We start from the raw sequence: 25,084 nt of genomic DNA on the forward strand, positions 1-25,084 counted from the left end.
GAACTTTAAACAACAGAGTTCGGTAAGTTCGCAGAGAAAAAAAATTTGTGATTAAACCGAACTCAACATTTGGCTATACAGAGAAGAGTTCGGTTTTGAAATTATTTTTGCGAGTTAACCGAACTCATTATATAGGTTTTCTGAGTAAAGTTCGGTTAGGATTTTTTTTTGCGATTAAACGGAACTCAACATTTGGCTATATAGAGAAGAGTTCGGTTTTGAAATTATTTTTGCGACTCAACCGAAATCAGGTGTTCGGTTAGGCAAAAAAAAAAAATCTTAGCCGAAGTGTTCTTCGTGTTCTTCATTTTTAAAAGTTCGGTTGTAAAACTAGGATTTTTTTCAAAATTATCCTAACCGAACTTACTACTGTAACCTCCAAATTCAACATATTTTGATGACTACGGCTCAAAATTTCAATCAAAAACGAATTAGAAGTAATGGGTTTGTGGGAAAATATTTATGGATAGGTTTGTTTATAAAAGATTGATTAATCGACGATGAAAACTCAATGAATCGACGACGATGAAAATTTGATGATTTTGATTAGATTTGTATACGATCAGGTTTAGATGATCATATATTGATGAAGAAGAGAAGAAGAAAAATCGTAGAATAGAGGAAGAAGAAGTTGTAGATTAGTTATAATTTTAATTAGGTAAAAAGGTAAACTATTCATCTCCACCTTTTAGGACACCCCTTATAATTATAGGGAAGGTGGCCTGATCAAATCATGGTCCCCTCAAAAAACTCATGGTCCCAAAAAAACCGTTCAATTAAAAAGTGAAAGTATGGAGTTGACAGGGGACGATCCATTTAGTGGGAGATTATGGGGTTCTAATATTTTTCACTTTTTGGTTCTCAACATTGTTACTACTGCTACAGTTTCACTAGGTTTTCTTCCAGTGACACCATTGCTAGACGCCATTAACGATTTCTTTACCCCTATCCAGTGTTACAATGAAGGAGATGTATTATTACTGAATAACCAAATCTTCACTGTAAGTAGCAATTGTTCCAATCCTGTTAATTACGGCATCTTTATTATGTCTGTATTAGATTTTCTATTCGGGTTAGGGTTTTGGGCATTGATCAACAACGATACTATTAAGGATTGGAATTCCCGTTAGTAAATTTGTTTCTTTAAAAGATTTAAACTTGTTTATGCATCATTCCATAGTTCAATTGAAAAAAAATGTGATTTTTTCATGAGGGGCAAAGCATTTGCCATAAGTTGTTTTTCTTGGGTTTTTGACATGACATTTAATTGATATATGTTACATTTCCTCAAATCTTTGCAGGAAATGGAAAGTACAAGAATTGATATGCTTGCAGTGGAGGAGGTGGGCGATTGTGATGTTAATGTAGGAAATGGGGAGTGCCAGCAGGGTACTGGGCAAAATTTGGAAGGGAATGAAAAACTTGAAGAACCTAAGGTAGGTATGGTGTTTAGCTCTCAAGATGATGTTTATCGTTATTATACAAATTATGGTATTCAACAAGGCTTTCGTGTAAATAGAAGATCAACGCGATGTGATGATTATGGGATTTTAAGATATTTCACACATGCATGTTCTCGAGAAAAAAAGAGAATGAGCACATCAAAGAATAGATACTCGAACCTCAGTTCAGGAACTAATTGCCAGGCTAAGATAAGAACTATAATGCAATGTGATGGTAGTTTTAAATTGAGCAGTGTTGTGCTTGAGCATAACCATCCGCTGACGCCAGGCGAGACACGGTGTTTTAAATATAAGAAGTTGGATCAAGATGCCAAAACCAGAGTACGTCAGCAGTCCCGAACAAGTGAGATTGTTCAAACTGGGGTATGTGAAAAGCTAATGGTTGGGGATAAAAGGTCTCGAGATAACAACGGTCAGGTGAAAACATTAATGCTTGAGGAAGGTGATGCTGCAGTTTTACAGATTTTTTTTGTTAAAATGCAAACTAGAAACTCAAATTTCTTTTATGTGATGGACATGGATGAAGACTGTACTGTAAGAAACATATTCTGGGCTGATGCAAGGAGTAGGGCAGCGTATGAAGACTTTGGAGATGTTGTTACACTTGACACTTCATATCTCAGAAATAAATTTGCTCTGCCTTTGGTTCCTTTTGTCGGCGTGAATCATCATGGACAACCTGTTTTATTAGGTTATGCTTTGCTGTCAAATGAGGATGTCGGGACATTCTTGTGGTTATTTAAATCTTGGTTGGCATGTATGATGGGAATTCCTCCAAAAGCCATTATCACTGATCAATCCCAAGCTATACAAAAGGCTGTTCAAACTGTCTTTCCTAATGTCCAATATCGATTGTGCTTATGGCAAGTGATGAAAAAGACTCGAGAGAAGCTGAAAGGATGTTCTCAGTACAAAGCTATTAAAATATCTTTGCAGAATTCTGTTTGCAAGTCTACCAGCAAAGATGAGTTTCAAGATGAATGGAGAAAAGTGATTGAGAAATATGGTCTTCATGACAACGAGTGGTTAAAAGAACTGTATGTCGAGCGGCATCGCTGGGTTCCAATTTATACAAAAGAAACTTTTTGGGCAGGAATGTCAACTGCACGACGTAGTGAGAGCAGTTGTGCACTATTCAATGGGCATGTGAACTCCAAAACGACTTTGAAGCAGTTTCTAGAGCAGTATGATAACATTATAAGAAGTAAGGTCGAAAAGGAAAACCGGGCAGATTATGAATCTCTGTTTTCAAGGTATGACTGCATAACTCATTATGAGATTGAGAAACAGTTTCAAGAAGTTTACACCAATACAAAATTTAAAGAATTTCAGGAAGAGATAATGGGAAAGCTGTATTGTTATACCTCTCTTGTTAAGGAGGAAGACTCCATTTTTATAATTCAAGTCACCGAGCATGTTAAAGTTGGAGACAGTGAGAAGGATGCTAAGTTTATTGTTAACTTCAGTGCAGTAGACTGTGAGCTGAATTGCACATGTCATTTGTTCGAGTTTAGCGGGATTATATGCAGGCACACACTTTCTGTCCTAACCCAAAGTAAAGTGCAACAAGTGCCATCTAAGTATATTCTCTCTAGATGGAGGAAGGACATTAAACGGAAATGCTCTTTTGTTAAAGCCAGTTACCAAGATTTAGATGTCAATCCAAGTGTGCAGCAATACCATGAGATGTGCAGGTATTTCCATGAAGTCGCAACGATGTCAGCAGATTGCAAAGACCAGAGTATCACTGTGATGAATGCTTTACATGACTTAAAAGCAAAAATTGGTATGCCAGTTTAGTCAAAGCAATGTAGTTGCACCTGTTGTTTCGCCAAATGGTGTAAATGCCAACAACCAAAGAAGGCAAGAAATAAGAATCTGCCTAGCTCCATGTAATTAACCAAATTTCAAGTAAATATTTTTTTTTTTGCTAGTTACCTACAAATTTGGTTCTCATTTAGTCATTTTTACCTGTGATACCTTCGACTAATATTTGTGTCCATTGTCCTAACACCAGGTTAACTTTTTTTTCTTTTCTGTGGACTAGCCCATGGAAAGTACTAGCCCCATCGAACTCTTGGTATATTTGACTTTACAGCAATTTCCATTAGAGATTATGCAACTGACATTCGGCCTAAGACTCGAGAGAAATCTATCAAGTTTGGGTTGAAGAAATTTGGTCCCTTTGCAGAATGGAACTAAGAGACTGAGATGGGAACTTATGTACAGAGCCAACTCCTCATTTCGTTCCATGGGAAGAAGGTGATTACAGATTTAAGCTCATTTGTAATAGATGGAACTGTGTGGGATTGGAATCATTCAAAGATTAAAGATTTAAGCTCATTTGTAAAAATCATTTTCTTTTTGGGATATATTTAAGAAAAATTTAAACTTTTAAAAAATTTGGGATACATTTAAGAAAAATTGAAAATTTTGGGCCCAAACAATTTGAGGCTGCCTATGCCTAGACTATAACAGTTCTGCTTCCATTTCCAGTTCCTGTGACGCATCCATTACTCTCCTGCCTTTTCACTTCTGCGTCCACTCTACTCTTGGGAGAAGCAACTTTGGCATCAGTACAATTCAACCCTTCGACGTTGTTTTCATTACTCAAGGAAGTATCTACTGCAGAATTTACTTCAGAGGCAATAGGTAATCCAAGTTGGTGGGGTGGTGCTGGTGGAGAGTTTCCAGAAGATCCAGGGGGGAGGAAAACACCAGTTCCAGGAAGTGGGAATCTAGGTGGAGGAGGATGTCTAGCTGGAACAACAGCAGTCCATCCTGCTGATGCAGGTGAAGGGATGGGAACTGGTGCAGGATAAGGTACTGGAGGTGCCAACGGGGCTGCTACAAAAACAGGTTGAATGCTGTTGAGAGGTGTGAGGTGCGGTGGATGGATAGATGGGACCGGTAACACTCCAGTTGCTGAAACAGGTATAAAATGTTTAGGACGGAACTGACTTGGTGGCCTCAGAGTTGGTGGGCCCCATGGTAAGGCCGAGGCTGATGGTGGTATAGAGGAGGGAATGACCATACTTTTCTTTGGCTGAAACTTAGTGAATGTAATAAGTATGCGTTGTTTGCGGATGGAAGGTAGTGCATGTTTAGCAAAATCCGCGCTTTTACCTTCTAGAGAGAGCAGCGTTCTGCAATTGTAAAGAAAAACGTCAGAAGAAATCGGAATTCATTACTTGAGAAACATATATTTCCTAACAGGTCCTTCCTATCATTCGTATTTTCATGATAGACACAACCCTTACTGAACATTATGATATTCAATAAACCTGTAGCCGTAGTCCCAAAAAGTGAAGCTAGATATGTATGATCACAAATGTACACTGATCATAATTAAATAGAGAGTGTGGCATGAAAGTTTGACAGTGATATATCCACTTTCTGTGGCATGGTCTTAACTGTTGCACTCTTTTGAATTCAGTTTAGCTGTTTACACTTGAACATCAATCTCGATGTTCCATAGTCTCTAGCTCACCAAAAGTTAAAGCAAAACAATGTCAATCAGCGACCATGACTCTGAATCAATTAAAGGAGAAAAAACTAGTGAATGCTTACCCGGCAGCAAGAGAAAGTTTGAGAGAACCTCTGTAATCTCCGGGATGCTCTGTAGCAATTACTCTTCCGAAGGTCACGTCACATTCAGTCAAAAACAAAATGCAAACAGGCCTTCCAAACCAAGGTGGACACATATGAGGTTGTGAGTGATCTCCCTAAAGAAATAAAAATAATTAGAAATTAGTCTCGCAATAAAATAATCCTGTCAGCATCTTCCAGCATGAATGAACCCAGATTCATGATATTTTATTTCGTAAAGGTATTCTGTTTTGAAAACAAATTCCTAACAGCCAGTCTTTAAGATGGGTTTTATGCTCTCACATATTAAAAAAAAAAAAGGATTAGAAACAATCAAAGCCACACTAGTATGTTCTCTTAGAACCTTGTTACTACTCTGTGAAGAGGCACTTACCTCATTGAAGTAGTCAATGATGCAAGAATCTGGTTTCATGTTTATAACTTGCGCCTGAACCAAACGCTCAATAACGTCTTGTAAAATGTCAGGAATTGGTTCTTTCCTTCTATCTGTGACATTGTTTTCAAGGGTATTCTATTAAAATTATTCATAAAGTGAAAGAAAACATGGTGAGACTGATAGTTAGAAATACATGCCTTTGGAATTTCCAGCAGCAATTTCATCTTCCAGAGGTGAATCGGCAACTGGGAGGCCCAACTGAATCATTTCTCTTCCATGCCCCTTCATGGGTCTTTTGGAGACAACATATGTCTGTCCTGCTTTAATTCAGACAGCAACATTAAAATTTGAGAACCAACGTGCATTACGTTTGATGTTATTAGAAATGTTAGTAAAGCCAAACATGTGTTTTTAGCTAAATTATATAAATATTAACTAGAAACCTAGCCAAATCTCCAGTCAACTGGACATGACATGCTTACATAGTTGCAGATAAATTCACAAATACTTCATGTAGAACATACTGTTCTTGTCCAGCAAAAAAAAAAAACGAAAAAACAAGAAAAAAACAAAGGAAACAAAAAAAAAACAGCATCATGTATGCCTAGTTCCAGCTCCATTTGATACAAAGCATCCCATAAGCTGGATGCCCAGAGTATAAAAAGAAACAAAATACTTCATTGAGTAACGAAGTGGCACTTTTAACCCCTACTTATTTTCGATTTCGGTTTTAGTTTTTTAATTTTTATTTAACCCCACTGGGCACATGGTTCCAGCTACATTTTAAACATAGGTGTTTGTTCCAACCTACGCAACCAAAACAGTTATCTCTTTCGCCCCACTATGTATCTTGACGAACAAATCTTCTACTGTTTTACACAATGTGCAGCAAATGAGAGCCGCGTCTCTTGATTATGACAAGAGAGTAATAAAACTACTCAAGTAGCTAGATAGACCTTTTAAGAGTTGATGAATGCATTTAAAACTTTTTATCAACGGTTAAAAACAAATGCTCCTTTAAAATCTAAATTAAAAGAAGAGAGACTTGCCTTGGAAATGCCCTCTTCGTCCTGCTAGTCTCAACTCATTTGTCAATGAAGTAACCTTTGCAATTTCTGAACTGTTAAATAGCTCTTCATACAATTTAAGTCCTTCAACAACATTCACCTGAAGAAAGTACGTTTATTTCAGATGCCAATATAAACATAGAAGAAAATGTATAATCTCCTGGAAAGAGCTGACAAGATTGAACCTCTAGTAGCCTAAAAATCATACCTCCTTTCCATCGAAGACCTCGGTGGCCCCACATCTACTGAAAACAGGAATCCCATTATGTTTCTCATCATGTTTTTGTATCTTATCTGCACCACATTTAGCAAACGCAAATAGTTACTAGGTGTGAAAAATGTCGATAGAATGGGTATGCAGTTTTTTTGTTCTTTTCAATTCTCAGAACTCCTTTACGCGTCAATTTTTTTTCTCGGAACTATGATTACTGGGGTTAACCTTACAAATCATTATTAAATACACACTTTAAATGGATTAATATTTCTTTATGCCTCTTCCATCTAGTGCTATAGCTTTTAACATATTTGGAACTTAAAAAGCTCTAACTACACCAAACAAACCAGTGAAACCTTACTAGAACATGCCAATAGATTTCTTTTCTCTTCAATAAACAAAATGTTCAGAAAATTCAAGCAAACAAACCTGTTGAAACTGCAATACCTCCATCGACTTCTGCCTCGGGCTTTGAAGCATCACTCTTGATTCCTAGAAAAGAACATTACATACTAGACATAGTTAGAGAACTAAGAATTTAGAGTATGATGACAGTAACTTAGTAAGTTGAACAAAGAATATGTTAGAGGATCAGACGCACCCATATTGTACTAGATATGCTAATCTGATGAAAGCAAGAAGATCATTTATAACCTCGTATTGTATTGTGAAAAACATGCAGTTTTTGCATATATCGTAAAACCGTGGAATCGAAAGAAGAGTATACATATGGGAAAGATGTTCAAGCAATAGCTATTAATGGTAATGCTTATCATTTTTGAGCTTAACATAATGAAAATACACTCAAAACTAAAAAATGGGAATGTTTTTTTCTGTTTGCTGTTAAAAATGTTTCCCTCAAAATAGATTGGTAACGTTCCTGAACTTATTACGTGAGTTGTTCTCTTAACAATTAATACTACGATGACTACATTATATTACCTTCCTTGACCTAAAAAGGAAATAAGGTGCACTACATTTTGTTACTTCTATTATATAGCAAGAAAAATTCGTAATGCCTATAAGATAACTTCCTTGACCTACACATTGCAATACCCGCCGTTCAGATTACAAATTTATCCAAATTAGAAACCTATAATTTATGTTATCAAGGTATTCATTTATCAGTAGAAATCAACATTTAGAATATAATAAAAATAGACACAGAAGTTAATATAATGCACATCAAAATTACCTTCCTTTGCCTCCTGAAGACCATCATTTTTACCTTCTTCCAAACTTTCAACATTATCCATCTTTTTTGTTCTCAAATCTAATTTCCCATCGGCTGAACCGTTATTTACAAATTGAGCCTCATTTCGATGACTACTACTACTACTACGAGATTCCGAATTCAAAATGTGATCTTCCTTAACATTATACTGAGCCTGTCTAAAACTAACATTCTGTGGATGCAATTTCTTGTCAGAAACTTTCATCTGACCTCCACCAAAATTTCTGTGTTGCTTCCTCATTGTCACTTGTTGTACTGCAAACATAATATCAGTTATCGGAAAGTATTGTTGCATACAGAGAACATGATTCCAATTAGACCGCCTTTGATTAATACAACCAAAAACAGAATTATACTCTCCAGGTTCTCCTCCCCCAATTGATTTCAAATGATCAAGTAATACATCAATTATGGCATTAGATGCAGCAAATTCTCCTCTTAACCATGAAATAAATCCATCACGTTCATCTGGAATCCATTGTCTCAGAGGAGGAGGAGAAGGATAATGATGGATCTCTCCACCACCACCATTACTACCTCCACCTCCATTGTTATTAGGAGGAAACTGCATTATTTTCTCTGAAATCAACATATTTACTCCTGATGGCATTGCCATAGAATTCAATTCTCTACACTTATACAATTTTACTCAAAACATACTCGATTTCAGATCTATAACTTATCAAATTACAAAAAATGTGAAAATCAATCGACTGTTTTTTACACTCGGATAGAATAGACTACACTCAAAAACAAAATCGAGTATGAAATCGCTAAATCAAAACAAAAAACTTAATAACTAAACTCAAACAAATCGATTATAAACCCGATCCAGCAGTTGATAAATAAGAATCAAAATGCAGCAAGCAAAAAAACAGAAAAATGAGACTCCTTAACGGAAATTCACAGCAGTTGATAATTAACTTAAACTGAATCTCCAAGATTGAAAAATCAAAATGTAATTTGTCACTATCACTCCAGATCTGGTACGCGTTTTGTCTTTCTTTGTATTTTTGAAGGTTTTTAATGGCGGTGCTAAATTTAATTCTTCTCTCAGTCTTCTGTCTTTGTGTCTCGAACCAGGAAGGGTAATTTTGTTTTTTTTGACTAGGAGGGTAGTTTGAGTAAATTATATACTCACTTTCTTTTGTTCCAAGTCTACCAAACTTACTTTATACGTTTGTTCATGCAATGATCTTCTTCAACTCTGTTTGAAAGAAAAGAAAAAAAAAGTTGGTGGTGGTAACAAATTTCTGATCTCGATCTATTTACTTGTTACTGCCGGTTAAAAAGTGGCATCTTCTTTAGGTTCTTGGTCTTGCTCCATTGCATACAACCATGGAGCGCGTATATAAGCATTGAGCCTGCTAATGTCGCTAGAGTACAACAATATTGACTTGGTAATGTATCAGTGACCTGAGTTCCAAATTTATCGGCGCCAATTTTTTTATTTATCAGAAAATGCGACACTCATCAACACCAAATTATTTATGGATGAAAGAAAAATGATATTGAGTTCCATAGTTCGTGGAAAAATACACTGTGTTTGATATGATAGTCGGTTCCCCTGGCGTAGAGATATAGAGGGGAAAATGTTGGGCAACTACCGTAGACGGTTGTGCTGCGTTTGCGTATGTTCCTCGTGGAAATTGTGGTCATGTACGAAAAATGGAGTGGTTTACAAGTTACAATGACCCAGGGCCTCTAAAAAGGAGAATCCCTATGACCCTGTCAACCTTTTTTACGTGATTGACTTCAAAGTGAAGTTGCTAGTCCACCAACTCCAAGTTAATGTCAACGGTTTTTCCTTTGGCGAGGGAACGGCCGCGTGGTTCACGTTGCTTCCTTTTGAAATTTTGACAGCTGGATCTGTAGGCCGTAGTGGTAGTCTACATGTGTTCTTGCTTTATTATTTGGTTGTTTATATCTTCGTAACTATACAATAATCATGGAGATAGCTCAGTCAAGTGCATTACAAGATATTTATTAGAAACGGGTGAAGAAGTAAAGTTTGGCATGAACCTACACATCATTATGATCTTCTTTCTTGATTTTTGTTCAGACTGTGCTAATTTGGATTAAGGGTATCGATTAAAGGGTACTTGTATACTTCTTGAGAAGTAATTTTTTATCTTAATTATTAAATTGAAAAATCAAAAGTTAGGTTGGGGAAAAAACAGAAAAAAAAAACATTTCTATGAAGTGAATATTTTTAATTCTGATTTGATTTCTGAAAACTACTTACGTGTCTAGATACTGCTTCCGCCTGTCAAACATGCTGTATATATAACTACACTAAATTAGTTTCGTGGATATCAATTTTGTAAGGCATTCGTTGGTAAAGTATCCGTGACGGCATACTGATCATTTTATTGACTAATTGAAATAATTTAAGCTTATTAGGCCTAAAACTATATATTTTTCTGAAACACAATTATATCGGAAATTTTATGTGGTTATGATTTGGTTCTTCAAATTATAATCATCGATTGAAACAAAAACGAATTTGATGAAGGGTCTTTCTTTCCCAACCTTCTTTTTATATATATTTTTTCTACCGGTGGAGACGTGGTCAATGATTTAAGCCAAACAATTAAGCTTTAATTCTGGGAGTCAAATTTCTTTAACTATCACTAAATAATTTAATTTTTTCTTTAGTTAAATATCATTTGAATCCAGATCAAAACAAAAATTAAATTAGCATCAAACACCATCAACGAAGAATCTCAATTTATATTTTTTAGCAATATATATAACATATGTGGAAAGGAGAGGGTACCAAGTACACCACCAACTTTTTCATTTGGCAACTAGGACCCAAAAGTGCCAGGGATTAAGAAATCTTGTTGCAAGAGTCTCCTTAGTTATAGATTTTCAAGGTTCTAGGTAAATTTGAATTCAAGTTAAGATAATTTGAGATTGAAGAAAAAACTTTCTTAGTTATGATGAAATTCTTACTAGGAATTCATGTAAACATGTGAGAATTCCTCCTTAAAATTACTTAGAAGAATATGCACTAAAGTCCAAGGTTCTGGAACTGTATATGTTAGAGCACTGCTCGGTTGAACTCGCCAAGAGTTGGTATGTCAAGGTTGGTTGTCATATTTTAGTATCAGAACTCATAAGTCGCTTGATTAGATTATTAGAGTCAACTCCGTTAGGTTAGACTAGGAAGTCTAGAAATGTTGAGACATACAATGATAATAATATACAAAATTTGACTGATTTTTATAAGTATACAACTTGTGGTTACGCGTTCTCATGGATTTAATCATAGTTTATCACATAAGATTGGAACATCATCTTAGCTCGAATAAATAGAGGTTAGAGCGCAAGAGACCGTTTCGACAATACTTAAGGGCCATTGATTGGTTATGGAATACAGTTATATATTCTGTATCTTGGAGCTATCTCAACAAAAACACTCATACTAATAATTTTATGAGATTATTATGAGATGGGTCACACAGTTTTTGAGCGACCTCATTTTCTCAAGCTAAAATATTGAGGTTGCACACATTACTATAACTAAGCAGTGATGGGGGTGAGTAGAGCATTCACTGCTTGCGTCACTAGGTGACTTTTCAAGGCCCTTTGTGTATTCAGGTTTTTTACCTTTTCTGGTTATTTTACTCCATTGTCTCCTCGGTTTTGAAGTTCTCGGTTTACTCTTCAAAAGTTGACTCATTTTATACATGTCATTCTGAAGCTTAACTATTCTTGAGTTATTCTTCTCGAATTTCCGATATTTTTCTTGAACATGTCCCTTACATCCACAAAAAAAAATGCATTGAGAGCTCAACTTTAGAAGGTTCGGCTACCTGTTTTTCACGGCCAACTGTTTTCTCGTTGAATGAGCCGGCAGGAATAAAACAATTATTGGTGATAGAGTCTTGCTGGAGAATCCAATACCATTAGTGTTACCAAAGTACTTTTACCCGAACAACATAGCTGAGATCTTGTCTGAACTACCTGAGAGCCTTTGTAGATCACACTTGAGAGTATCAATCTCATTTTCTTTGACATACAAGGTTTCAATGAATTTTTCATTAAGTTTCTCTAACTTAAGATTTCACTTTAAGAGATGATTCGAGTTTTTCTACGGTTTTCTTCAAACTTATATTTTGTCGTTGAATTTCTTCACTTTTGTTCAAGAATTCTAAAAACTCCTTTTCTGACTCAGAATCTGAGGCTGAATCAAAATCAAAAGGTATTTCTGCACGTAGAGCAGAATTTTTTGTCTGATATTCAGAAGTAAGCTCATCAGAGATATCAAGTGACGCAATGAGAGCATTATTTCCTTGAAGAGAAATTTCATCTTGAATAATTGAATCATCTTGAAACTTGGTTCGTGAGTGTTGCTTCCCAGTTTGTATGTATTTTCTCAGGATTTTACTACTTGCTGTGTGATTACAGACATGTTTTCTTCATCATGATCAACACAACACTCGTCAGCCCAAGACAAGTTTTCCTTTGAAGAAGTCATACTTGTATTGGTTGTGGCTTTAAGTGCAGTAGTGATATCTTTAGCCACACTATGCTCGTGATAAAAGATCTTTGATTTTCCAACGAGACTGTCTCTGGAAAGTGTTTCAAGGTTATTCCCTTCTATGATGGCGTGTTTCTTAGACTCATATCTTGCTGGTAGAGATCGGAGAATTTTCATCACAATGTCCTTTTGGGGAATAGTCTTCCCTGACGCATAACATGCATTAACAATTCCAGACACCTTTTGATTAAATTCATCAAACGATTATTCATCAGCCATACGAAAATTTTCTCAATCAGAATTTAGGTTTTGAATCCTAGCTTCTTTCTCTGAGGTATCTTCTTCAAATACGGTTTCTAAGATATCCCAAGCATCTTTTGACTTAGTGCAAGATGTCACATGGTGATGAAGATTTGGGTTTATTGCTTGGATAATAGTGTTTAACCCGTCTGAATTATGCTTTGCAGCACTTATCTCGGATTCACTATATTGTCCTAATGGTTTCGCATCAGTATTTTCGTCTCTGATAATTGTCGGTGCATCGTATCCAATAACTACAAGTTTCCATGTCTCAAAGTCACGGGCTTGTAAAAAGGAACACATATCAATTTTCCACCATCAGTAATTTGTGTCATCAAATATTGGCGGTACGTTTATCGAGATTGCACTCCTGTCCATATAGTCAGACTGCTTCAAATACATAATTATTAGGTCTTAGTCTGTTTTCCCGCTCTGATACCAATTGGAAACGTGGGGTACCAAAATACACCACCACTTTTTTCTTAGGCAATTTGTATGGACAAACTCAATACAACTCCGAGAGTTAACCTCAATAAAGGAATAATATCTTAGAGTTATATCTATATCTCTTGCAATTAGAACGTTTACATAATTGAATCCGTGAACACAAAGAGATAACTTGGACGGTACCAAAGACCAATGTCCAAGAATCAATCAAGTCATATCCAACAAACTAGGTCGGATGTCTCTACCATGATTGATCAACGCACAACCTGTGATACTTCAATTATAAAGATAAACAATATAATGCGGAAAAAGAATTAACATAGACACCAGAAGTTTTGTTAACGAGGAAACCGTAAATGCAGAAAAACCCTGGGACCTAGACCAGATTGAAAACCAAACTATATTAAGCCGCTACAAACACTAGCGTACTACCAATTAACTTCGGAATGGAATGTAGTTGAGCCCTAATAAGTATCCCACCGTTTAAGGTACAGTCGTGCTCCTTACGCCTCTTGAATCCCAGCAGGACTCCGCGCAATTGATTTCCTTAGATGACGTCACACCAACTAAAATTTTCTTCAACTCAATTGAAGACTTTAAACCAAATCTGCCTCCCACATATTAAGCTTACATAATTGATTTCCTGATTACGATCAAAATCAAACGTAAGATTAAGGTGATGGAAATCGATAACAATTTAAAGTCTAGTTATCCTCAAAATCCGGAGTTATGCAACCCGAAGTGCGGCCTAGATTATTATTCACCTCACAAGTATAAAACCTGTAGAATCAACAAAGTTTGAGACGAAGAGAATTTTGATGATTTATATCTATCTTGATCGTTGGATCAAGCTCTACAAACAATCAAGATAGGGATACTCAAGTTATCAAGGAAAGATAACTGGACCTGGCTTCATGAATCCCTATGAAGACTTTGTAGTCGCTAAACCCTAAAAGAGTTTCTGGAGAGGAAAACTCTAGATACAATTAGGACACGCCCAAAAGTAGTATCGGGATTCCAAAATCCCAGTTGCTTGAGGTTCCCTTTTTATAGACATCCAAATCATAGGTTGCTTTAGGATTAAGCTAAGATAGCTTCGGAATCAAGCAAACAATAACGTCCACCGTTAGACGAATCTTTGAATCTGATTTACATAAGCAAGATATACACTTTGGTTAGGTGAGACCGTAATCAAACCATGTATAAAGATTATGTTCAACACGGTTAGCCGAAACTAGTCGATTTGAACTTAAAAGCTTATCTTCATTTTCATGAACACATAAGATATTATCTCTGAGTCATAAACATATGATCAAATAAGTCAAGTGTTTTTAGAGAATTAATCAAATGTTAATTATCTCGTGAAATAATTTTAACACACTTGAAAATATAATCGACATGGTTAGTAGGTGTACAAGATACAAATACCATTGTCGTTCGTGAGTCGGTTTAGTCACACTGCGCATACCGGTTTGGAAATTTTAAACCAAAACCAAGTTCCGGAGTTCACATAACGTTTTAGGTTTGCATACCAGTTTGCAAACTTTCTACCAAACCTAAGTTATGGAGTTCACATGACTTTTAAGATTTGCGTACCGGTTTGGAAACTTTAAAACTGTTGCCGGTTCCGGAGTTCATAGAACTAAATCGGTTTGTGTACCGGTTTGGAAACGCCGCCGAGTTCAGGAACACATAACTATTTAAGTTTGCGTATCGGTTTGGATAATCACCCCAGTTCTGTAAGTATAGTTCTAGAATGGTTTGCATATGAGTATACATACCGATCAGGTTCACGAGTCACACAGATTTTCTTATGATATGCATAAGAATATGCGCATCACTAATCTGTAAGATCAAGGTGATGAAAATTGATAGAAGTTTGACAAAGTCTAGTTATCCTCAAATATGAACTTATGCAACCCGGAGCGCAACCTAGATTATTATTCACCTCACAAGTATAAAACCTATGGAATCAACAAATTTTGATACGAAGAGAACTTTGATGGTTTCTATCTATCTTGATCATTGGATCAAGCTCTACAAACAACCAAGATCAGGATACTCAAGTTATAAAGGAAAGATAACTGGACCTGGTTTCACTAATCGCTATGAAGATTTTGTAGTCGCGAAACCTTAAAAGGGTTTCTGGAGATGACGACTCTATATACAACTAGGACACACCATAAAGTGGTGTCGGGATTCAAAGATCCCAGTTGCTTGAGGTTCCCCTTGTATAGACATTCAAAGCATAGGTCGCTTTAGGTTTAAGCTAGGATAGCTTTGGAACCAAGCAAACAATATCCACCGTTAGATGAATCTGATTTACATAAGAAAGATATACACTCTGGTTAGGTGAGACCGTAACTAAACCTTGTACAAAGAATATTTTCAATATGGTTATCCGAAACTAGCCGGTTAGAACTTAAAAGCTTAATCTTCATTTTCATGAATACAAGACATTGTCTCTGAGTCACAAACATGTGATCAAATAAGTCTAGTGTTTTTAGAGAATTAATCAAATGCTAATTATCTCGTAGAAATAATTTTAACACACTTGAAAATATAATCGACATGGTTAGTAGGTGTACAAGGTACAAATACGATTGTCGTTCGTGAGTCGGTTTAGTCACAGTACGCATACCGGTGGAAACTTTTAACCAAAACCAAGTTCTGGAGTTCACATAACGATTTAGGTTTGTGTACCAGTTTGCAAACTTTCCATCAAACCAAAGTTATGGAGTTCACAGAATTTTTAAGGTCTGCTTACCAGTATGGAAACTTTAAAACTGTTACCGGCTCCGGAGTTCATAGAACTAAATCGGTTTGCATACCGGTTTGGAAACGCCTCCGAGTTCAGGAACACAGAACTGTTTAAATTTGCGTATCATTTTGGATAATCACCCAGGTTCTGTTACCATAGTTCAAGAACGGTTTACATACGAGTATGCATACCGATCCGGTTCACGAGTCACACAGATTTTCATATGATATTTATAAGAACATATGTATCACTAATCTGTAAGATCAAGGTAATGGAAATCGATAGATATTGGACAAAATCAAGTTATCCTCAAAGTACGGACTTATGCAACCCAAAGTGCAGTCTGGATTATTATTCACCTCACAAGTATAAAACCTATGGAATCAACAAATTTTGAGAAGAAGAGAACTTAGATGATTTTTATTTATCTTGATCGTTGGAGCAATCTCTACAAACAATGAAGATCAGGATACTCAAGTTACCAAGGAAAGATAACTGGACCTGGCTTCACGAATCCCTATGAAGACTTTGTAGTCGCGAAACCCTAAAAGGGTTTATGGAGAGGACGACTCTAGATACAACTATCACACAGTATAAAGTAGTGTCGGGATTCAAAGATCCCAGTTGCTTGAGGTTCCCCTTTTATAGACATTCAAAGCATAGGTTGATTTAGGTTTAAGCTAAGATATCTTTAGAACAAAGAAAACAATGTCCAACGTTAGATGAATCTTTGAATTTGATTTACATAAGCAAGATATACACTCTGGTTAAGTGAAACCGTAACTCAACCGTGTACAAAGTCTATGTTCAAAATGGTTAGCCGAAACTTGTTGGTTTGAACTTAAAAGCTTAATCTTCATTTTCATGAACACATAAGACATTATCTCTGAGTCACAAACATGTGATCAAATAAGTCTATTGTTTTTAGAGAATTAATCAAATGCTAATTATCTCGTAGAAGTAATTTTAACACACTTGAAAATATAATCGACAGGGTTAGTAGGTGTACAAGGTACAAATACCATTGTCGTTCATGAGTCGGTTCAGTCACAATACGAATACCGGTTTGGAAACTTTAAACCAAAACCAAGTTCCGGAGTTCACAGAACTTTTAAGGTTTGCGTACCAGTTTGCAAACTTTTCACCTAACCTAAGTTATGGAGTTCACGAAACTTTTAAGGTTTGCTTACCTTTTTGAAAACTTTAATATTGTTTCCGGTTCCGGAGTTCACAGAATTAAATCTGTTTGGAAACGTTACCGAGTTCAGGAACACAAAACTGTTTAATATGGGGATCGGTTTGGATAATCACCCTGGTTCAGTAACTATAGTTCAAGAATTTTTTGCGTACGAGTATGCATACCGATCCGGTTCACGAGTCACACAGATTTTCATATGATATGCATAAGAATATGTGTATCATTAATCTGTAAGTCGATATGTATAGCTACTCCGCTACATGTACGAGTACATGTAATACATGTTCATACATATAACAGTTTTCCCAGTAAAACTGATACCACAGTCTTGTATCTGAATCAATAGTAGTTCTATATTTCTCTAAATCGATTCGAAGCATTCCTGATTAACATCAATGACATATATCACTGTTTCAGGCTATTTTCGAATGATAAACTTGAATCATGATTTTGATTCCGAACAATAAATTGTCTTTAACCAAAATTCATCAAGTATGAACGAACGTTCATTAAGCTTAGCCATTATATTTATAGAAATTATCAAGATAAACTTGACTCCAAATTCTTGTCTATGCATACTAGTCTAATTGGTTATGCGACATCGTCTCAGATGATAGAAAGTGAATATAACTTGAGATATAGGTGGTTCAATCTTCAATTACCTTTTGTTGATGAAGTTTTCCAAAAGTTTCGGTTGATCTTCGCCTTCAAACGGTATAATGCAATCTCGATTATCTGTTTCTCAACTATATTTTTATCCTAGTCCGAGACTTAACTAATTGTAGACTAGAAATCAAGATATAGCTTTGACAACTAAATCTGACAACAAGCTTGAGATAACAACACTTGTTAGTTCGATCGAGCAATGCTCTAACAGATATAATCTTTGTAACTCGTTACTAGATTGTGTAGTGAACATAGATTTGATTTCGTGCCTAGAAAACTATGTTTAATTACTGTTAGAGCATAGCTCGGTTGAACTCACCAATCGTTGGTATGTCAAGTTTGGTTGTCATATTTTAGTATCAAAACTCATCTAGAGTCGCTTGATTAAATACTAGAGTCAACTTCGTTTAGGTTAGACTAGAAATTCTAGGAATGTTGAGACATACAAGTAGTACTCCGAAGACCTGAAGAATGTGAAGAAATAGCGAACTACAACGATGACATCATCCTTCCACTTGAGGTTAGTAATATTGACTTGAACCGTTTCATTCCTAACGTATCTTTCAAGTCGTGCTATATTGAAAACATAACAACGAAGTTGTATATACTGTACATATTGTATAATACTCTAGTGATGTGACATGATCATAATTGTATGATCATAGTATTGGGGAATTAGACTACGAAGTATAACGCTTATCTTTTGATATTCGTAGGTATGACATCGACATAATCTTGTTTATATTGTTATGATTATGTGAATGGGTTATAATGAAGATTTCATCCTAGGAAATAATGTTTTACATTTGTTTAAAGGAAGTACATTCATGAACTTGTTTCATGAATTGAAAGGGAAATCATTAGGCTTATTGGTCTGGCTATTCATTGCAAATCTTTGGATGACCAATATGTGTGATATGGTAGAACCGATATTAACTTATGTTATGTATCTTGGTATAACTAATCACAATGCCTGACTTATGATTTGGTATAACTGATTTTCATTAATTGTTGTAACTGATCATAAGTAATCACCATGTGATGGTATGATCGATCCTTATAATTGGTGTGACCGATCCTAGTAATTGGTGTGACCGATCATGAGTATGTGTAACCGACCCTTGTAATTGGTGTAACTGGTGCGACCGATCACAAGAAATACCATGTGTATATGGAACTGATCCTTATAACTGGTGGGATACCCCGTCCAAATTTTAGGGATATTTTTGTCTTTTGATGTAAGAATAATTTCACGATTTTATATAATTAGATTATCTTACTGCGTAGAGGTATAGTTCCCATTTGAATATAAAGTATTCCTTTAACTAATTATCGTATTTGTTAAATGTTAGCAAAAAAAAATATATTAATTAAACTTTGGAGTTTGAGATATAGGATGTAGAGATTGCTTTATAACTAAATTTCTTATATTAAGAAATTTAGTTATAAAGCAGGTCAATTAATAGTGGGACGGAGGGAATATATGTTTTTCATGAGCTTATACAAGTCTTTAGAATTTATTTCTGGAAAGTATGTACATATTTTTAGGTGTCATTTTATAAATATAATAACAATCATGCCAGGTGAACAACGGTGTAACCGCTGAATACCAGCAAATATGACGTGTGTGTACTGACATGGATGAAAGAGGTATAATTACTCCTCTAAAGTCTTAACCACGTCCTATTTTTTTATTTTTTTGTTGCTAAGTCCACTTAACCACGTAAATCTCCAAGACTTGTAAAGAAATTCTATTTTTACTCTCCGATTCAGAATGGATATAGAACCTTATCATTTTTTCAAACAATTTATGAACCCGGATCTAAAAATGAGCAAACATCACAGAAGTTCCAAAACATTCTTCAATGGAGGATGCTCCATCTTTCTCAAATGATTAGAAGGATCTTGTTAAACAATCTTCTCATACCCTAAACCAATCACCCAATTACCATTCTGCCTTCCAAGTACTGTAAATAAACTAATTTATGTAAAGTGATTGAAGTGAGTCATAACATTTTGAATCTGGTATGACAAGTTTTTGTTATGTGAAATTGAGGTTAAGTTTTGAAATTAAGGGTTTGGAAAATTTTCTTTAGATTTTTAATGGAAATTGGATATGTTTGAAAGAAAAATCATCATGATGCATGGTTGCTTCAAAAAAGATAATCATGACGCATGGAAGGAAGTAAAGGACTATTTGGTTCGTTAGTTGATGATCCTTAGATTTTTGTTGAATTGGTGAAAAACAATAGATAATGGTATAACTCCTTCTCATGAATCATGGTGATACAACTCATGATGGGAATAGTAGATACAATAGATAAGTTCTAAAAATTAATTAAGAATTTTTGTTGACGCTGCAAGCCTGCAACTGCTTTGACAATGGTGTAATACCAGCAAAAGGAAAATGAGGAATTAAGACGGACGTGGGCTTATTGATGAGGTGGATAAAAAATAAAAATCATCTCTCTTCCGCATCGTCTTTCAGCTGTTACAAAGCTGGTCAAATAGCAATTTCGTATAAATAATATATTAGAAATATATTATTTTTATTAATGTTTAAAACTCATTGCATGTCTCTATATGGTTGTTGATTGATTACTGGTAAATTAAAAAAAAAATGCATGGATTTTAAATTGAAAATTTGAACTATTTTTGTAACTTAATAATTTGTGCTTTAGCTAATTCAAAATATGAAATTAAGAATCTTAATTATATTTATTGACTTGACATGATTAAATATTGAGAATAACATGTAATTTATTTTAGATTTGAGAAAGAAGGAAGTATAAATTGTGAAATTATGTTTAGGTGTATGAAGATTTGGATAAAAATAGAAATAACATTAATATTAAGAAATTTCTTTGGCTCCGGGTCCTCTACAACAAAAGTTTCTCTACACCTCTACGCCTGCCAATGAATGGAATCCACGTATTTGCTTTTTCAATATGCTAAAATCAGATATTCTGAGTATATTAATGTTGTTAAAACTAAAAGATTATCACGGAGATAAAAATGGAAAATGTTTATCCTCCCTTAGTTATCCCCAAATACTGTGCGGTAATCTATTGACCAATTGACGAACACTTTTCATTTTTTTCAGCATTTTCAATTTGTGATTTTTTTTCTCTTTTTTTTTAATCAGAAGTGATTGTACATGTTTCGTATTAGTCTTAATTCTTAAATATATATGGAGCCTCCACCTCCTTTTGTTACGGCATGAGCTTTGGATGTTTTATAATGGATATCATGTCAATGAGTTTGCATACTGATAAGTTAAATGTTTAATCGCTATCTATATTTGTTCTTTATCTCCTTGACTGGTTGTCTTTTATGCAAGTAATTTGTGCCAACTTACATCGCTTCATTGCAGCCAAATGACTCTGGAGCTTTGGTTTTTCAGTTCATAGTATTGGAAGAATGATTTTTAGCAAACATATCATGTAGCTTCTCTCTTCGTTTTCACTTTTTGATAAGATCACAATTGAGTGATTTAAGAATGGAGAGTTAATGTCTTGAGATCATTGGGTATAGACTCCTTCATTTTGACGCACTCAAACATTTTTATTTCCCAGAGAAATCCATAACCATAAATCTGGTAGAAGAAGTTAATATAGGAAAACCATATAAAACCAACTTGGGGAGAGAGCTGTTGCGGTTGTTGTTATTTTAGATCATCATGACAACCTTGAAATTCATATCAGTCTTGGATCCATAAAGAACGAAGATTCACAGTATTGTTTTATATCAACTCTGGAGATGTTCGTTTTGTATAATTCCATTCCTTATATAAAGCAAAAGAGTTTGCCATGCTTCCTGATTTTGACAACCCTGCAGACGTAGCTTCTCAATCACAGGGAAGGAATCAACTTAAAATAAGATAATGAAGGAGGAGCAACCCATTCTTACGGAATTTGAAGGTTTAAAAACATGTTTTGTGAACAATAATTATGAGACCAGAAATTCTTTGCCCGTGCAAAAAAAGAAAAAAGTTTAACGACTAAAAACAAAAATTAGTCTTTCCATTTTTATCTTCGGGAATATCAACTTTAATACACTCAAAATATCTGATTTTGGTATGTTGAAAAGCTAACACATGGCTTCCATTCATTGGCAGGTGCAGAGGTGTAGAGGATTTTTGGTGTAGACGATCAGGAGCCAATTTCTTTAGTGTTTGAATGGAATGAAATATCCTTGTTAAGCATACGTATTTAAGCAAGAGTTTATTTTATTTTGGTAAGTTTGAATTGATGAATAACATGCATGGGTTGTCACTTTATTGTAGGAAACTTCATGAATAGTTTGCATGGGAGAAAACATATTTAGAGGAAATAAAATTTACTAAAGGAAACTTCATAAATATTTTGTGTGAGAAAATATGTATTTGGAGGAAAAAGAATAATGGAAACTTAATGAATATTTTGATAATCATGCATGCCACATATTAGTCTATTAATAGGCTATTTCTATTATTTATAAGAAAAGGAAGGTATGATGGAAAAGAAGAGAAAGGATTTCCTTTAAAATTTGATACATGAATGTTTAAAAAGAGGGAGAAAAATGTCAAAACGAGGTTGGTTGTGATAGATAGAAATGAATTGGTAGAACAGGGGAAAGGTACTGTGATGGCTTCGGTAATTCGTTCTTTTCTTTACTAAGGTATTGTGTTGGAAGAGTGGTATGCATGTTGTGAATTGGAGACAGTATTAGTTTTGGCACTTATGTCATAGTGTCGATGTTTTATACTATTATTTTGTGGATAGCGATTGGAGGTAGACATAACACAAACGAAAACTTTATTTCTTTTATTTCGGTGTTCTTTACTTAAATCTATGTTTTAACGATTTTTACCATTTCGTTGATATATGGTGGTGTTGATTGAAGTTTATAGTTAGTAATGATTTTGGTCATGTTGTATGAGTATGATTATGATTTGGGCTACGGTCCATGGGCAGCGACCCCTAAAATTCTTTGGGCTCCCTTGGCGCGAGCAGATTTGGGATATGGTCCATGGTCCATGGACAGTGAACCCTAAAAATCTGTTGACGGGTACGAATTATCTATGGGATGATGGCTGCCTACCTAAAACAACATGGGGCTCCCTTGGCGCGAGCGAATTTTTGTGTTTATTATAAACAGGCTCGCGAAGTATGAAGAGGCTTTCAGATGGCAAGTAGTGTTTTAATGAATTGTACAAACTAATCAGGTAAGGATTGGTTTAATGGTTTTTGATCATGTTTGAAATCAGTGAATTTTTTGATGAACTACGATCGTGCTTGATCCTTTTGGGTATGTAGGCAGCCGCTTGGCGGTTCAGCACGTGGGGTTACTACATAATATGAGGTTTTGGTGTCTCATAAATTGGCTATGATTTTGTGTGCTTAATATTTTGATGGGGCTTCATTTAGGTTTATTCAAAGTTAGGTTAATCATGGTGAAACAATAAAATTAGTTTGATGCCTCAATCAATTGTTTACACTTAATTATCTTTTAAGATGTAATAAGTCATAATTCTAAAGCTGCATGTAAATTTATGTACCACGTTGATTTGACTGTAAATATCTTTTAGTCCTTAACATGTTTTGGTATAATTATTTTTGTAATAGTTATAAAACTTCTTCCGAAATATTTGGTATAAATTATGTAATTTCATGAGTTGATATGTATTTTTGAAATAATTCTTTGTACCGGTGTTAAATCCAGAAATTGTCTGACAGTTTAAGATATACCTTAAATATTCTATTTCTAAAACTATGATATATTGATTTTTAGATCATAGTGTCTTCTATAAAAATATATATTTATCTTTTATCTTTCTAAAATGATAAGCCTCATTCAACTTTTACTTGTGAGTTATTTGATGTGAATTTTATAAAACAGACTATTACATTTTTGATTTTCTGCGGTGTTGGTCAACCTTGTATTTGACCGTGGCCTTAAGGTATTAAATTTCACTTAAAAATTATGAATATTTGATAAGTAATAGTATTTTGAATAAGGAATTTATCCATATAAATACCATAAATTTAGGCACTCGTATCAAGCTAATAATTCTAGGAGTCTATCTTGGTTTGTTTTCAGTTTTAAAATTTGGTGTTGAAATAGTTATCTATTAATTAAATCCTAAAACTTGAACGGTGGTAATGTTTTTAATTGAAAATTAGATGTATATTTCTTCCAAGGATTTAAAAATTAGGTTAAATCGACGGTTAGATTTTCCGAATTAAGTTTCTATGTTTCTGCTACAATAGAAATGTTAACATGAATGTAAATTAAATAAAATGTTTAACGAGCTTGGGCTTAGTAGCCGGGCTTCGTCTATGATATTGACGTAGCACTTCGGGTTTTTGGACAATGGATTTGATCCAGAATCCGGGCTCAAAAATCGGGGTGTTACAGTTTAGTATCAGAGCAGCGATTAGATCCTTCGCGAACTAGTCGTTGCGCAAATAATTAATAAATGTTGATCTTGTTTGGTTAAACACGTAGTGTAATTTTGTTCTTAAGCACGAAATGTTAGGTTTTATGTTATCCTAAATTTTTGGGACGAAAATTCTTTAAGTGGGTAAAGTTGTAATACCCCGTCCAAATTTTAGGGATATTTTTGTTTTTCGATGCAAGGGTAATTTCACGATTTTATATAATTATACTATCTTAGTGCGTGGAGGTATAGTTCTCATTTGAATATAAAGTATTCCTTTAGCTAATTTATCGGATTTGTTAAATGTTAGAAAAAAAAATATAATTAAATTTTGGAGTTTGAGATATAACATGTAAACATTGGTGTAACTTGATATTTAATTAATTATATTAAGAAATTTAATATATGTCTTGAGAATACTCTCGGTTTTGGAAATTCCTTGGTGTCCAAACTCCTTGGTCTATAAATACCTAAGTTTGCATTTCTAGCAAACTATCCTAAGATCCATGCAAACTTCATTTCTTGTTGTTTCTGGTGGAGTCGTCTATTCGGAAAGGAAAATATCCTAATTAGGTGAAATCTCTTACGACCGCTCGTTTAAAGACTTTTGTGGGATCAAAAAGCTCTACGAACACCGTTGGTGGGAAACTAGATAATTGTAGTGTTACTAGTTTTCGATTGATTTGATTGACTAAAGGATGTTGAAACTTTGATTGCACCTAGTTTGTTTATTCTTGAGAATCTTATCTTCTAATATAAGATTCACTCAAACTAGATCTAAGTATCAAAGGGATCTTTAGAACTGTTGTTAGATCTAAAGACATCTTGTGATAATCCAT

General features: G+C 34.7%; 2 protein-coding genes across 4 annotated transcripts; one reads left to right on the top strand and one right to left on the bottom strand.

Moving 5' to 3' along the window:
- Positions 1–791: 791 nt before the first annotated feature.
- Positions 792–3,396, top strand: LOC113279539 (protein FAR-RED IMPAIRED RESPONSE 1-like). The gene is made up of 2 exons (XM_026528229.1): positions 792–1,001; positions 1,302–3,396. The coding sequence occupies exons 1-2, from the start codon at positions 792–794 to the stop codon at positions 3,261–3,263; spliced, it is 2,172 nt and encodes a 723-aa protein (XP_026384014.1). The 3' UTR covers positions 3,264–3,396.
- A 410-nt stretch (positions 3,397–3,806) lies between these two features.
- On the bottom strand, positions 3,807–9,089 carry LOC113282587. Of its 3 annotated transcripts, none has more exons than XM_026531628.1 (8): positions 7,925–9,089; positions 7,177–7,221; positions 6,724–6,809; positions 6,498–6,615; positions 5,646–5,768; positions 5,446–5,558; positions 5,034–5,188; positions 3,807–4,609 (listed from the first exon to the last, which is right to left on the bottom strand). In XM_026531628.1, exons 1-8 carry the CDS (start codon positions 8,577–8,579, stop codon positions 3,928–3,930), a joined length of 1,977 nt encoding a protein of 658 aa, XP_026387413.1. In that variant the 5' UTR covers positions 8,580–9,089; the 3' UTR covers positions 3,807–3,927. The 3 variants fall into 3 exon arrangements, with proteins under 3 accessions (XP_026387413.1, XP_026387411.1, XP_026387412.1); XM_026531626.1 differs by having other exon boundaries at positions 7,159–7,221; positions 7,925–9,087; XM_026531627.1 differs by having other exon boundaries at positions 5,646–5,765; positions 7,159–7,221; positions 7,925–9,086.
- Between the last annotated feature and the right edge of the window lie 15,995 nt (positions 9,090–25,084).

This window comes from Papaver somniferum, chromosome 5 (assembly GCF_003573695.1).
Source record: "Papaver somniferum cultivar HN1 chromosome 5, ASM357369v1, whole genome shotgun sequence".
Taxonomy (NCBI): Eukaryota; Viridiplantae; Streptophyta; class Magnoliopsida; order Ranunculales; family Papaveraceae; genus Papaver; species Papaver somniferum.